The sequence below is a fragment of the Triturus cristatus genome, chromosome 2_1, assembly GCF_964204655.1.
Source record: "Triturus cristatus chromosome 2_1, aTriCri1.1, whole genome shotgun sequence".
In the NCBI taxonomy this organism is placed as follows: Eukaryota; Metazoa; Chordata; class Amphibia; order Caudata; family Salamandridae; genus Triturus; species Triturus cristatus.
In genome coordinates, this window is record NC_140581.1 from 317,366,608 (window position 1) to 317,383,291 (window position 16,684).

General features: G+C 43.8%; 1 protein-coding gene across 2 annotated transcripts in view; it reads left to right on the plus strand.

Moving 5' to 3' along the window:
* The window catches only part of NNT (nicotinamide nucleotide transhydrogenase), a 391,279-nt gene extending 375,406 nt beyond the window's left edge, over window positions 1–15,873 (plus strand). For both annotated transcript variants that reach the window (XM_085631219.1, XM_085631218.1), the window contains exon 22: window positions 14,101–15,873. In XM_085631219.1, coding sequence (XP_085487345.1) covers window positions 14,101–14,250 — 150 coding nt within the window. In that variant the 3' untranslated portion in view covers window positions 14,251–15,873. The remainder of the gene's footprint in view (window positions 1–14,100) is intronic.
* The last annotated feature ends 811 nt before the right edge of the window (window positions 15,874–16,684 follow it).

Below are 16,684 nucleotides of genomic sequence, written 5' to 3' on the forward strand. Positions count from 1 at the left end.
ACTGAATCCCCAGCCTATTCCTCAATGTCAATATTATCATAGGCTGTATGCCTTTTTCTTATTTGATTTGAACGCTGTTCATGGAATCCAAAATGTTCCACACAACAAAGAAGGCGATGGAAAAGCAGACCATTTGCTCCTCCCTCAATACATTGATACTGGCCTATATTTAGAGCTACATAATTGCCAATATCTAACATTTGTTCCTTGAGTACGTTGGACTCCTCAAAGGGGCTCCCCACTTAGCAGCAGAAATTTTGGACCTACAATTACCATAGTGGCAAAGGCAAATTTACTGACGGACATATTGCAGCCTCGACCTGATACTTCAGGCTCTGATGGAAACATTGATGGCGGCTTGATCTAAACCATGCAGAACTTTCCCAGTAAGTCACCCAATGGTTAGTTGTCTTAGGCTCATCGCAGAAGATCTAGCCTTTTTGACGCAGCAATGCGACTCTTAAGAGCTGGGTGATTGAGGCTTCCATCAGCAAGGTTAATACCAATGCACATGCGTCTCTTGCAGTGAAACCTGCTCCTGCAGTTGTCTCATCACTATGGCTGCCTTTCAGACAGCAACCACATTTAGGGGGAAGTAGCCGCTGAACCTTCAGTAGTGACTGCCAGACACCAATGTGACCTGCTCCAGACTGTTCTCTCTACCCCATGCAGATCTCACAATAGTAGTGTATTCATAGTCTCTGGGATGGTAGTCTTCTGTGGGAGGTGGAGATCAATAACTTTAGTCCCCAACAGAGCAATGGAACCACATCAGCCTTCTTCGGAGCTGGCTAAATCCCATGAAGTTCCAGGCCTTCCAGCCATCCATCAAAGGGAAGCTGGTTCAAGGTGTAACTGACAACATGACCACCATATGGTACAGAAACAAGCAAGGCAGTGTTGGGGTCATGTATCCTGTGCCGGGAGGCCGTGTATGACTCCGCCGATCAAGGGATCTCTATGACCGTAAATCATTTGGCATGCTTGGTAAATGCAAGGCAAGTCTTCTGAATGCCTTCCACCTCTGCTTCTCCTGTTTAATTTCTGAAGATCTGATTATAGACCACAAATGGCATTTTCGCATGGTGGGTTGTGCCTTTATTGGATCTGAACACCACAACTGAGAATGTGTAGTGTCTAGAGTATTAGGCACTGGAGTTCCAGCCAAGAAGTTCTCAAGGAGATGCGTTCTTCCTCCAGTTGGACATTTGCCTCCTGTGTGCCTTCCCACCTCTACCTCTCTTGCTTCAAGTTCTGAAGATTAGGAGAGACCAGGGTACAATCATCTTTATACCGCCGGATTTGGGCCATGCAACTCTGGGTACCCTGACCTGTTGAGCCAGGGCAGTTATTTTCCTATCCAGCTACCTCCTGTCTCTGCAACAGATCAGGGTCCTGCATCCAGTCTCTCTAACCCACATCTCCAGGCACGGCTATTGAGCTGCACACCCGACTACCAAATGTATTTATTCTCGTTGCACTGTGAACTTTGGCCTGATGTGGGGACCATCAAGTTCGTCTGCAGACCAAATCGCCAAATGTTTTGTTCTGGCTTGTGCCAAGCAAGGTTTTGCGATAGACCTTGTTATAGGTTACTCGTTGAGCCTTTCTATGTTTGCATGATCATCCTTCGTTATGCAGGTCACTATGAATTATGTGTTTTGGAATATATCGCATATGTTCCTCCTGTTACCTTCATTCGGTCCCAGTGTTCTTAATGTGTACTTCCTTAAGGCCTATGCACATTTGTTTAGACCAACAGAGAGCAGCTGAGGCATTAATTTATCGCAAACTCTCATCCTTTTCCTAAAGTCAAACTCTTTGGTTCATTCCCATACAAGGGCTGTCTGCAATGCTTCTTGCTACTTGTGTGCTCTCAGAGACCGGCTTGTGGGCAAAAATACAAAACAATTGCTTGATAATTGAAAATGCACTCAAACGTGGCAGTAAATTGGTATTCTGTGTTTTAGAGCAAAAGTCTATTTAAAAAGATTAGCCTTCTTCAGTAAAGTTTTTCATTTTTCTTTAACAGTATTGATGAGTCAAGACGCCAAATGAGTGATGGCCAATTCTTTTATTTTAATGCTACTGCGGCACCAGTGTGTGTCATTCTACTAAGGAACTTGTGGGCGGTTTAATTTAAAACAAAACATTTAATAGGTTAAAAATGGTTTCAACAATCCAGTTTATCACAATAAAAATCGGGTTTCATTTTTAAAGGCATGATGCCATATATAACATCAGCAATGATCCATACTAATATTTTTATATATACTTTTATGTAGAACAATTGTATTCCAATATATACTCCGTACACAATAGCAACGATACAACTTCTTTGTCCAGCTAGCAAAACACTATTTCTGATCCTTAATTGTCATGTCCCATGATCTCATCTTGTTAAAATTGTATCTACAAATTGAAATAAAAAAGGAGAGCGCTGTAGTTGATTGGCATTTCAGTAGAGTTACCCAAACGTCCTCCTATCAGTATCGGGATTCATACAGCAATCAAAAACAATTTGCCATTGCTCGATGTCCCGTAATCCTCAACGATCAGTACATATTGCAGTCCTAATGTTTCACACCATGTCTAAGTTGACAATACTGTGAGATAAAAATGGAAAAACTTGGAAAACTAAGAATGCTAATCTTTTGGAATGGACTTTTGCTCTAGTAAACTTAGTTCCAATTAACTTATGAGTGGTTTTTTTAGTTACCATCTACAGTTGTTCCCTGAGATTTTTGACGATTAAAATCGTATTTCTCAGTGTATTTGTCTGCACACCATGTTACCAAGCTACAGGTGCTGTTGGTGAAGCCTGTGTACCACATTTTCCCTGGCTAAACTGGTGCTGTGCATTCTTCCTATTTGCTGAAAGTAGTATTGCCCTTTCATGTGGAGCAGTCCATCTCGTGCCCCGCTTTTTTGCTCTGCCTCAATTCTCCGAGGAGGAGAGGCTCACTGATTAGACCTCAAAAGAACTCTTATATTTTACTTCAAACTCAAAAAGGATCCCTGAATGGATGGGCAGACTGTTATTATTGCTAAGAAGGGACAGGCGATCCAGAAGTGCACCTTGTCTATTTGAACCATCCTGTGTAACAGAACAAAAGCAGTACTATCTAGCAGAAAACTAAGCTCCTGAGGGCGTTTGGGCGCATTTCCCCAGAGACAATGCCACCACTGTGGCATTGACGAGATAGATGTTTCATGTTGGATATTGGCTAGGCAGCCACATGGGTCTCCGTACAAACCTTCACCCGGTATTACAGTATCAACAGTCAAGTGCACAAGGAGAACAGTTTTTCCTACTCAGCATTGCAGGACCTTCCATCTTTTGAGAGGTGCTGCTTTGGTATCTCTTGAAAAGATGAGAAATCTGCAGTTAGAAGTATATATCAGAAGAACCAGTTACTTTTCTTTCGTAACATACTTTCTTCTGGATACTCTAAAATGCAGATTTCTCACTGCCCTCCCTTCTTATTGTTTTGTGGTATGAAGCTTTAGGGGCTAATATGGTCGGGGCAAGATTTTGAACTATGTTAGTCTTTCAATTTGTTACGAATTATCCGCATCTGATGACCTGGAAGAGTTCAGAGGTAAACTGCTGTATTCGCTTTGGGGGTTCCTCGACGTCCCTTCTAGATGCAGAGCAAATTTTCCACAGAGTTCGATGGCACTATTTGCTGGCACATGGGAGGTATTGCTTTGAAAAGTTCCTGATCTGGTCTGTTGCTGGAGAAATTCAAAAGGTGAGTAATCTTCGGTTAGCGTATCTACCAGAAAGAGCATTACCATAGTTGAGTAACTTCTGCCTTTGGTCAGCTCCCAAAATCATATCAGCGCCAATCATCTTGTGCATGACTACCAATCCAGTTTCATATCAGGCTGCATCATGGAGAATGCTACATTACAAATTGTAGATGATACCCTTCAGTCCATAGAAAAGCTGACTTGTGCTCCCTGACATTGCTTGATCTTTTAGCTGCCTTTGGTGCCGTCAAGCTTTCCACCCTTGCTCACACACACCGTGAAGTCGTTGAGTATGATTCACTAGCAGGGTTCTTTACTAGTTCTATTCAACCTACACTGGTTTGTTCAAATGGGCACCTCCCGTCCCCAGAAGATAGTGGTCACCTGTGCCTTGTCCTCTGTCATGTTCTACCTCTAGAAGGAGCCGTTTGGAACGCAACTCATTGATAACCTCATCAAAATCACCAATACACTGATGAGACCACTCTGCTTGAAAGTCTTCTTCTCTTCAGACCTCACATGCTACAAAAGCTCTCGGCCCCTACCTGAAGCTCAGTGCCACCACGACAGACTTATTAGTCAAAAACTATAAGCAACAACTAGTCAAAAGCTGTCTGTCATGAGCGAGGGCATATTCCAACTTCAAATTTTACTTAATGCGAAGTCACTTGGATTTGCCCTGAACATCGACCTCGTGAAGAATATCAAACTGTTGCTCCTAGAAAGTGACTTCAAAACTACAATTCAAGCCCTTATACTCTGGCATCCAGATGGTGGCAACACTCTAATTCATTGCCTTCCTTAAGCCATACTGGCCTCTTCTTAAGAGCATGCTACATGCTGCCCCACACGTTAAGGTCTTGAAGAAATATATCATCGCCCCATACTAATAGAATTTTTGCAACCCCATAACAGTTGCATCGGCTTCAAAGCCTTCACAAATGGCACCTCCGCCTTTCTAGCTGACAATCTCCTGGTCTGCGGTGACTTCTGCCACACCAGCAGCCTGGAAATGCACCAGACTGGAGAATAAGTGCAAAAAAAGGAAAAATAGGGCACCAGGCCTTCTCCTTATATGTACCTGGAATGACATCCCTTCATCCATCTCTACCACCGAAACCCAGCACCTATTTTTGAAGAACACTACATCACAGAGCAGTAATTACCAACTTCCACTCTCAGAATTCACCTTCCTCCCCAATCGCTCATTGACTGTTTCCTTGCATTTGACAATATAGCGCTCGGCTGGCTTTTGGTTAGGTTTGTGGTATACGGACAATACGTACCTTTATAAATGCTAGGGTTTTGCGTGGTATAGAAAATAGTCCTGCTTGAATTCCCTGAACACCTAAACCATTTTTGTTTACAGCACCGTATCTGTCATTTTGTTTTTCCTGGCAGAGCTCTAAGTCGATGGGCTTTTTGTTCTTGGCATTGACTCGGACACAACCTTCTGTGCACTCCGTCTGACACCACTGTCAATACTGTCCTTTTCTGTACTCCATCAGTGGAGGGTGCTTTGTAGGGCTTCTCTAGGCTTCCCCCATTTCCATGCCAAAAATTGCAGGGAAACCTTTTTATTGAAATTATCTACAGCTTCTAATGCCTCCCTCACTAGCACTCCCAGAATTCTAACATTGGGTGCTAGGCACTATTTACGAGCACCTATACTTTTACATTAGAAAGCATTGCTGTGTGGCTGCACAATTCTGGAAGTCTGAGATCTTCATATCAGCTGGACTGCTAAGAGTATTCCATTTTATAATTTTATAATCTAAGCCCGCAACAGAATGCATAAGTTGCTATGTCCTGTTCGTCAGATAATGACTGTATGATGCACACTCATTTTATTATGTGGACGTCCTCTGGTGGTTGTATTGAAGAGTCTTAAAAATATGTCTTCCTCCATACATTCTACCTGGATCCCTGCTTCCGAAAGCTCCTGCTCGTGTGTGTAGGGCAAACAAGTCTTTGAGGAAATCCCTTGTTACTTATTTATTATTTTTGTTTGCTGTAAGTTTGTCCAGTGAAGGTATGAAGGACTCTGCTGCTCAGTGTGTGCTAGTTGTACATTATCCCCAGGGAGACGCCAGCTTCATAGCCTATCGCCTGTCTTGCCCACTTGGTGCTCATTGAAAGGAGCTGGAGAGTACATCAGACAGCACTTGGGAATGGGTATATTGCATGAGTTTCATCTTTCGCCACAGTTTGCAGACTCTGGCAATGCACACCTTGCATGTCAAGATGGGTTTTGTGTGCCTCTCGCCATGGGGGAAAGATCTCCAGCATTTTTCTGCAGAGCCAACAACTGAACATGGATTTGATGTATGCTACGCAAAAAGAACAATTTAACACTCGAGTGACAAATGCAAAAAGAACAATTGATATAGGCTATGTCAGTTATCAAGCCTGCAAAACCACTGCCCACTCACAAGCTTTTAAAGGTCATTTATGAAGGCTCATTTTGACTCGTGTTTTTTATTACATTATGAGGGTGCCCTCAGAATGTCATCCGTGTCTGGACAATGTAGCATTCAAACCGTATTATATAAAATTTGAGTCGGAGAGACACTAATGTTGATATTCCCTCTCATCTTAAGGTACTATCCACACAAGACAATAGAGGATATTGCTCTCTCAGCTACAGAGAGGACAAAGTCTTGATCACGGGTGCTCAACATTCCTATTCCAGTGCAGTCCAATGCTCTGTGCATGCATGTAAACTCTACATGCTTGTAACCACCAACCACAAGATACATTTCAGCCCTTCCACAGTGGAAGACTCCTACATGTACCCCTACAAAATCTACTCCAGTGTTCAGATGAATTGGTGTCTGCTTCCTAACACAGCGACAAGACACTTTTCATACTAACTCACATGAACTAATCTCTACCGAATCCGTCCTAGAACTTTTGACATCCCAACCACCAAAAGCTCTACTATGCTGCTCACCCTCTCATATCGTGCACTCACCCCCAGGCCATTTCAGTGAATTTTCGTTACACCAAGGACTAATCTGTGACATCCATAATAACACCGACACAGATGTGCAGATTCAATATCTTCCTTGACTTTGGCTACTGTTTGCAATTTAGTGGAGGTCCAAATACATTGCCTTGAAATGAAGAATCTACTGTAAGGCCTTGTCTAAAACACGCAATTTAAAGGCCAAGATGCACTTGGAACAATCACAGAACTGTTAGCCCGCCCTATATGCAGTATTTCACAATACACATTGATATTCTAGTTCTCACCTAGAATTGGTTTATGAATCCCTCGCAGCCTCATTGACGGCTTTTGAATTGAAGGATATAATATTTTATCGCCTGATATATTCCTTAAGAAAAAGTGTTGGTGTTCTTATAACTATCTGTGGAGATAAGTTATCATGTAAAATGATCGGGACTCAACCCTTCCCGTGTGAAGGTTTTCTATATACTTTAAAACAAGCCCATTAAAATGCTCACCATTTACCACTCTCCGAGTAGGAAACAACATCTGACAGACTACTGATTTATCTTGGCAATATATTCATAGTAAATTTTACCCAGTAATGATCCAATCCTTAATGTTAAGGTCTCATCTCAACATTCTATGTGACGGCATCCTTCTTCAACACTGCTTGTCGCTTACTCATGATAAAGATTCCATACTTGATGCTGTCATATAGACACATGGAAAGATAGGATCCGCAGAACCTCTCCCAGTGCTTTGGTCTGATTATTTCTTACTCCCCTTCCGCACCTGTATGATCTCTCCTACCTCTAAAGCATCTCCATTGAGATTAAAACCACTGACTTAGCTATTCCACTAATTTCACTAATATGATTACCTCTCTGGTACTTATGCAACACAAAACTGCTGATCCTACAGGACTACAACCACAACCCAGCCCTCTGCGTAGATGAAGATGCACCTCCTTGCACAATAGTGAAATAATCTAAGAAAACTTATCATTAATTTAACTTTCAAGTTAATAGCTGGAGGAAAATTCTGAAGACTATTGAAAGAATCTAGAAGAAAGCCCCTTCAGTAAAATCCCTCGTCAACGTATCTTTTCCATGCAAAAGCTTCATTTTTTTAATAAAAGGCTTGATGGCCAAAATGCTCTTAAATGTAATAAAGGGCAAATCTACTGAACGTACCCAAATCCAGGTCAATGAATAAAGATGTGAGGAATTTGCCAAGGTGTGCATTGCACGAGTCTGAAAAACTTTGCCGAAAGATGAAACTCGTGCAATATACCCATTTCCAAGTGCTGCCTGATGTTGCTCATAAAAAGGAGCTGTAGAGTACAAGAGTACAAGGCAGGTGATCAAACTCACGGTCATTTGAAATAAAATTGGCTTTCCCATCTCCTAACACTCCTAATTATGTGTGACAAATAATACATTCACCCAAATGCAGTTATTGCACACCATTTAGCAATCAGAAAATGTTAAAATTCTCGGCTTAAACTAGATCCTCCTACACTCATGCAACCAAGCCCTTCACCTATTGTAAAGACTTACATGGCTCCCCATCTCTCTCGCGGCTCATTATAAAGGACTCCTCTGAACAATGCTAGATTCTGGATTATCTTCTAAACATTTGCTATGCTAGACTGCTGCCAAGCCATTTTAGTTAACACTTCAGCATTTTCCTAGTGAGAGGCCCTTTCACCACAAAAACATGGGGTGATCCAAAGCTTACCTGGTAAGGCCGACCCCTGCCAAAGTAACTGCATCAAGCTACCCAATTGTAATGGAGTGCACACCATGAATAGCAGTTTCAACTGTTTTTTTTTAAAGATACTGTGTATTGATTGATCGAGTTGTTTTGATCAAATGCTGTTTCCTTGCCTCACCGGGCTCCTGTTACAAGCATTTACAATGCAATGGTCTCGGCATTGGTAAAGTTAGAGCTATTGGCATTGCTCATGACATTATTTTTGTTTATGTTTTTGGTTTTTAAAACATTTAAAGAAACGGCATTGTCATGAGCAATGCCAATAGCTCTAACTTTAACAATGCCGAGACCGTTGCATTATAAATGCTTGTTAAGCACGGAATGGTTTGCACAAAATCACTGCCTATGCATAAGCCTCATGCCAGACTCGAACCCGGTTCACTCCGCTTCCAAGTCGGACGTGCGTGGAAATCCCACCCAACATATTATAACGCGTCAGCGTCCCCTGCGTCCAGAAATTACTCTTCGTATTATCGCGCTTTTGGGTTGTGTTATGGTTGGTTACTCCGATATTTTGATTTATTTCAGGAAATGGCGTGGTTTTCAAGAGTGCTTCCCGCCATGTGTGCTTGCATGGCGCTCTAGGCAGGCTCTGTGTGCGAGAGAAACATGGCATTCTTTGAGCAGCGGGAGGGGACGAGAGCCCTCCCTGTCTGCCTTCAGACGGTTGGCTTGTTGTGTGCTCAGCCAGTGAGTCAGAGGGGTTTAAGTGCACCGGATATGAGCCACCCAAGCTACCCCCGGGCTACAGGAAGTGTGAGGGGGAAACCAGCAGCAGCTGAGCCACGTTACCGAGCACAGTGCAGCGCGCAGCTGCATCCATGTGGAGGGGCGTGCAACGGGCGGCGATGTTGATTTTTAAAGTTTAAATGGCCCATCCCTCCCCCTCTCAACCTACTTTGCATAACGTGGCAGTTTCCAGCTGAATGTCAGATTTTTTGGGGGGAAATAGGAAGAGCTGCTTAGGTTTCTGTTAGTAGCAGCTTGGCCAGTCGCTCTGCGAGTTTAAGGGAAGCATGTGGGGAAAAAGTGACAGCCGAGCTTTCTCTGTCACTGCGATTTCGCAAACAAGTCATAAACTACCCAACCACTCCCCGTGACAAAGAATGAATCAAAATAATAAGAAGCGCCGCGGAGGAGGGAAGCCGGCGCCTCCTTTGTGACCTGGCTTTTTAATGGCATGGTAATCTCCAAAGAGTTTTTTTTTTTTTCTTTCTCTTTGCATTTCTGCCTGAAACATCCTCCGCTTTCTTGTCTGCGCTCTCCCCTCCTCCCGGGGGTGGGCGCACTCATCCGGTTTCACCGCGCCAGGGAAAGGAGGCAGAACTTTGCATTCCGTTGAGCAGATCTTTTGGAATAATTAATGGAGAAAGACCTCCATTTGCTATATAAACACGCAAATCAAGGCGCCACTCGGTGCACACGGTGTGATCCTAGACATCCTAGGATCACACCGGGACATGCTTGACTCTGGCCATGCACCCGCATGACCCCTTACAGGTTCCCGGTCAATCTTCGGCTGTCTTCTGCACTCCCCCTTCAGATGACGTTTACAAGCGTGACGTTAACACGCACCCTGACGCTCTCGCTTATCAGAAGATTAAACACGGTTCCACGCATGATCTCATTGTCTTTGTGCAGTGAACTTTCGAGTGTGCCACAGGGGCTCGATACCAAGCAAGGCTGGTTTAATCACCGCAATGCACTGTTTACACAAAGTAGGCGGTTAAGTAATTAATGCCCTGCCAGGGAGAAGGGCAGACCCTCGCCATGTGGAACGCCCCCTCCCCCCACAGCCATTCTTTAGAGACTGCGCAGCGGCTTCCAGCCACGGGCCCAATTAGGCAAAATGGACTCGCTCTCCCATTGCACTGCAATAAGTCACGGGCCTGCAGGCCTGCACCGAGCCACACTTTGTCATATGAGGCTGACCCGACTGCAATTATTAGGAATTAATTGCGTTCAGGACCCCCGGGCTGGGCAAATAAATGAATAGTGTGTCAAGTGGTTTTGGGTCCATGTGACAGAACCGTCCACGAGAATGGACTTTGTAGAGTTACCCTCCCCTGTTCATAAAGGGGGGGGGACATTGGGAGGGGGGGGGGCAGGGTGTATTTAATGGGATTGTTATTATTGTATACGATTTGTAAATTATATGAGGATCAGGCACCAACGACTGGGATCCCGACGCGCTCCGGGCTGGCTGTCGGTGCCGGAGTAAAAGTGAACAGAGGGGCCCTAGGCAAAAAGGAAATTACTGCCAGCCCGGGTGACCTTTCAGAGTGGTGATCGATCAATTCATCAAACAAGGAGATTTATCAGTGTTAGACGGGGTTTGGGGGTGGGGGCGGGGTTTTGGGGAGGGGTTGAATACGAGGGTGTGGGTCAAACCCGAAGACAAGCAATGAAAGCATTTAATACAGTGGCAGGAGCAAACATTTCACCAGGGGTCGCAAAATAAATTAAATGAATCCAGTCAATAGGACCCTCCTCTCCCCCCCCCCCCCCCCCCCCAAACATAGACCGGTAAAATAAAAGCTACGTTTGGCACATTAGCTGGTAACTTGCACCCGTTTCCTCGGCTGTGCCCGTCTGGACCGAGGCAATGGAGTTAGGACGCGACTGTGTGTCGTTGTAAAGTGGGGTACGCAGCCGGCAGACCAAGGAACCCGATGACCACATGAAGTACTTTTACAATTTGTCTTCTCCAATTTCTGGCAAAAAATAAAGCGAAGTACTGGCTTGTTGGGTTGCACTGGGCAGAGGTCTGTTTATAAACTCAGTAAAACAAGGCAGAGCAAAAGGCACACCACTGCCTTTCTCCGAGGCAGAGCAGAAATGCCTCGGAGAAAGGCAGCGGCATTTTCGGATTCGGGGGCGTGTTTCTTTTCTCTCCTCCAGCCATTGGCTGGAGGAGAGAATGAGACTTCTTGCAAAAACACGCCCCCCGATCCGAAAAGGACGGGGCCTAATCGGAATGACTGACCTCTTCTCCAATGGCTGGCCAGCATTCAAGAGGCCAGCCAATGGAGAACAGGGGAGAAGAGGGGCGGGTTCAAGCCCCTCTTCTCCAAGTCATTAAATCTCGGAGCTAGACTGCGCAAGCGCAGCCTTCGCAGCCGAGACCTAAAAAGGAGTAATTTGACCTATTCTTATAGTAGTGTTAGGACTGTTAGAACAACAGAAGCAATAGTGGGTGACTATTTCAGGTTTTAAGAAAACAGATTAAATGTAAGGCATTCCGTAGACCTCTAAAACTGTAACAGACTTGTTTAAACAAACAAAAAAAAAAACCTTAAACCTATGCGACCATTGGACTTATTTCTGAACCAGAAATTACCTGTTTTGAAATTCAATTAGAAGCCGTACAAAACTCCTAAAAGTTTTGTAGAGCGGAATATTCACTTACACTGCACTGATTATCCCCGGTCGGCAACAGTGTTGGTTAATTAAACAATGTGCCTCCTTGGAATTACTTGCTGCAGTGCTGGCTGGAAACCTTTGAGATCGCAGTTTAGCGCTGCTCACATGTAAACCAGTTTGCACTCTGAGGTGCGGAATATTCACTTACTCTGCTGTTTGGATTCGCTGTATCTCCATACGTGCTTAGTGGTGTCTATTCACCTTTGAGGATTTGGATCTGAATAACTCATTTTGTACCAATGTTAATGTGTTTTATAGCCGGCATGATTCAAGAGTGGAAATCTGAATGCACCATATTCTGAAGGTTATAAACAAGTTGCTTAGAACTGGTAAATTTGACCCCTCCAAAACACTCCAATGTCCAAAATGTCACTCTCCTATTGTCGACTTTGCCCACATGACATGGACATGCCCATGTATCGCTGCATATTGAACCACAATATTCCAGGTGATATCCAATATAATTTCCACACCCTTCTCCCCAACTCCTAAACTAGGAATCGTCATTGATGTCCCGCTGGTCCACTGACGATTCACCGCTATAGCTCTACTATTAGCAAAAAGAGAAATTACAATGCATTGGGGCACTAAGCAATCTCCATCAAAGGAGGCGTGGCTTCGCAGCATGACGTACCGTGACGTGCAAACAGATATATTCCTTGCTTCAACTCCTCACCTCGTGACTCAAGGATATTTGGCAATCATTCCGTCTCTATCTAAACCCGATATCATACTTCCCCTGCCATATCCCCAGCACCCACAAATGACCTAGCACCCGTTAATATCACGCTTCACACAGCAGCACCCCCAACACCTATCACACCCCTAGCGCATCTGCACAACCCCCCACTTTTGTATTACCCCCCTAAGTAGTCTTGTCCCCATAGGTTAAAAAACTAGGCCATCTAAGAACACTAATGCACCCCACACTTCCCACTACGTCCTTCGTGTCTCTTTTCCTCCTCTTTTTCTACCCACCCCCTCCTTTTCATAGTGATGCTCCAAATGCTTAACGTATGCATTGTCTTCCCAGCCAAGATTGTCTAAGTTGCAGAAGGGACTTCTAACAATGGTACTATTCTGGGTTATGGACATATTCTAGGAACCTGCATCGGAAATCCTCTGTAGCTACCACCAGCTCCCCTCTAAGCATCGACTCTCCACCTTTCTAATACATTTCCCTTAGACACTGTTCCTCCCCCCTCAACCCTCCCCCGTCCCCCCCTCCCCCCAATATTCCCCGGACGGTCTGTAGTGTCTTTCTTTTTAGTTATTTTATTTTATGCATCAAATGATGAATCAATTTCTAAAAAAAGGTTGCTTCACTTTAGCTATGTGAGGTACCTTTGAAAAAATTCACTGAATTCGTGTTTTTATTGAAATGGGGCTAAGCGTGTTAAGAACTGGTTAGCTACCGACGGAAAGCCTGATTGGAATTAAAAAGACATGTTTTCAATGATTGTTCTAAATGATAGATATTTCTCTTGTAAGCAATGGCCACGCCCCAAGACATTCCAGGATTGAGTGGCATGTTGAGTCCTGGGCACTCTTCGAGGTTGCTGACGATGCAGTCAGTAACTACCCTTAAACACCCGCTCCTAATGTCACAACAGGCAACTGGCAGGGGGATAAACTGTATGTGGGAGCGGGCCGCAATTCATGTACTGGTGAAATATTCACCTTGACGTCAGTCAAACTATAGTAATTTCCTGGAACCTCCTAAGGCACCCTCAGCTGTGGGTCTGGGGTGTAAGTAACGTGATGACTAATAACTAGTCTTATTGCCCTTCTCTGTGGTGAAAATGCTGTATTAATTTACCTACGCGTGACCTTCCTCTACCTTCACTACCATCTGCCTTTCTAAAAGTTGGCACTGGGTCTGCACTGATTATCCCCGGTCGGCAACAGTGTTGGTTAATTAAACAATGTGCCTCCTTGGAATTACTTGCTGCAGTGCTGGCTTGAAACCTTTCAGGTCGCAGTTTAGCGCTGCTCACATGCAAACCAGTTTGCACTCTGAGGTGAGCAACCGCGCTGCCTGGGGTTAATTCCGTTCTAACTTTTCTTAGTGTTGCTGTGTAAAATGCGTTCCATTTTATGTTGTGGTTTTGGTACAGAGATTGGGTGAACTTGCTGGTGTTGTAAAAAGAAAGGTGCCGCTGTGGTCAGCTTTTTTGTGTTTGTGTTTGTAGGTCATCGTGATGAAAAGGTCGCTGGGCGTTGGCTATGCTGCTGTGGACAATCCCATCTTTTACAAGCCCAACACCGCCATGTTGTTAGGAGACGCCAAGAAGACCTGCGATGCCCTGCAGGCCAAAGTGCGAGAATCCTTGCTTGGCTAAAAGCTGCCGTTTGCACAAGCCATTTCACCGTGGCCAGTATTCACAACAGAAGATGCAACTTCATTCTTGAAGACATTTTACAAAAGAACATGTGAAGGGAAAACGTAGATATCAACTAAAGCAAGGAGGGCGGAGAATGACAAACAAAATATGGACTTGCTATAGTCTTCCTTAGTTTGAAAGAGAAGTAACGTCCACCGTCGTAGGGATACATAATCATGGTTTAATATGTTGCTGTTGAAAAGATCAGGTAGTTTTACCGAAGAAGTGAACTGTACAGTTATAAATATGTAGAATATCGGGGTATTACGGTTCACTAGAACCACCTCTGCGAAGATTTGTGTTATAGAAATGTTGAGGCGTTTCAAGTGCCCAAGCTCCTTAAGGCGCATAACCACTTTCTAACTGTGTTAATTAACTCTAGTCCTTTACACCCCCATACCAGCAATAAATCATTTCATCTTTTCATCCCTTTCATTTCAAGATTTATTTATAATTCTGTACTGATTCCCACAAAGAAACACACTGGTTGTCAACATATTTGTAATATCTTCAGAACAAATGTTTGTATGTAAACGTTTTTTAAATAGGGGTTTTCATAGAGTGGCTTTAGGACCATATTACAAATACCAGACTTTCAATATAGCTCAACTAAAAGCAATCGAATGTACACAGGTGCTGTAAAGACGACCCCCGACGAATTAAAACTGTTCACTGTTTATGTACGTTGGGGTACCATCCAGTCAGTTTGCAGAAAAAATAGCTGTTTTATGTTTAAAATATTACAGTAAATGAGTTGCTGTGGAAGTCAAATACGTGACAAATACAATCAATTTATAATATCCCAATGGCATAGCTGTTTCTGGTCATTGAGGCCAAGTACAAATGGCTGGACGTATTGTGCTAGGAAGCATTAGCATCTGGCAGAGAAACCTACTTTCTACTGTGAAGCACTGCAGGGAACATTCATCCATCTTGACTTTATTTATGAAACGATTGTATCACTGAGGACTGGGACCTGTTCTAGATCATAGCATTAAAGAGGTACATTGGAGTTCATTTGTTTTCTTCAGTGTTTCCTTATGTATGAATCCCACAGTATGTAACTTATGGAGACATACACCACAAAACGGCAATAATTGTGGGATGTGCAGACTCTAACCACTGTTTGGAGTGAGGAGAAATTCAAGTCACGCTTCATAATACTTCTGAGAACCTGAATATGAATATTGTGCATCGTTCTCATGATATTGAAACACTTGGTTGCTATATTTTACAAGAATTTGTATGTCCCAAGTTTTGCTAAGTCGAGGGTCTAGTTTTTCCATCCTACCTCTCCCAGAAGGAGTGTAACATGAATATAATCGACTAACAATGTCCAGTTTACATAGTTTCATATTTTTATTGAATTGTCCTTGGATATTAATGGCTGCTGTATGCTGGCTCTTTACAATTCTAGTAACCGTTTCCTAAAAACTGACACAATTCGTAAACAGTCCCTTTGTCTTTTTGAATACATGCACTTTGTTGTGGATTGAAATGGTACCGTGCCAGTGTTAATATTATAACTGTTTTATCATGAAACTTGCTGGAGAGATCTAATAAAGAACTTAAAACCTCTGATTACTTTTTTCTCTTTTAGTATATTCAATCAGCCAACTACTCTAAGGGAATACGGTGCTCAAGGCCTCTATGGCTGTTGCTTTGCATACTCCTGCCATCTAGTGTTGAAGCCAGATGAGTGCAAGTTTTTCTTTGAAGAAGTCTTTCTAGTCACACATTTGAGTGACTCCTCCTCTTGGTGATTATGCGTATGGGCATACGCTCCATTGTTAGATTGTTTTCTTTCCGCCATCAGGATCGGACATGTGTGCCTGTGCTCTGGGTCAAGACTGTTATGGATCTCTCTTCAGTCCCTAATACACTCTAACCCGTGCTGGTATTGTTTTTGATTGCGCTTTACCACTCTGTGTATCAAGGTACAATCACTTGTCAAGTCGACGCGCTTCCACCGCAACCCCTTCAGGACCTTCGAACTCAGTCTCCATCAGTTCCTCTATAGAATGCCCTGCTGGTAATGGAACAGATGCCTTTCTGTTTCTGTCCTCGCTGCTGCACCAAACACATACAGACTGACTGCCATCAGGTCTGTTTTTCACCGGAACACAAGGAGGTGGATTGCGAGGCCTGTCACAGTTTCTGCTCAAAGAAGACCCTCCGAGGCAGTCTGGCACACCGGCTCGAGATGCAGCAGAGGAGCACCTACGACATTCCCGTCCTCTTCGGGCATGAATAAGTCGGTGAACAAGAACACCACCCAGAAGCTTCTGTAGCAGAAGAGGTGTTCTTTGTTGAGGGCAGTTCCGAACACAAACCCGACTTAAAGATCACTGATGTCACACCAAAGGCTCAAGCAGTGAGTACTGTACCCCTT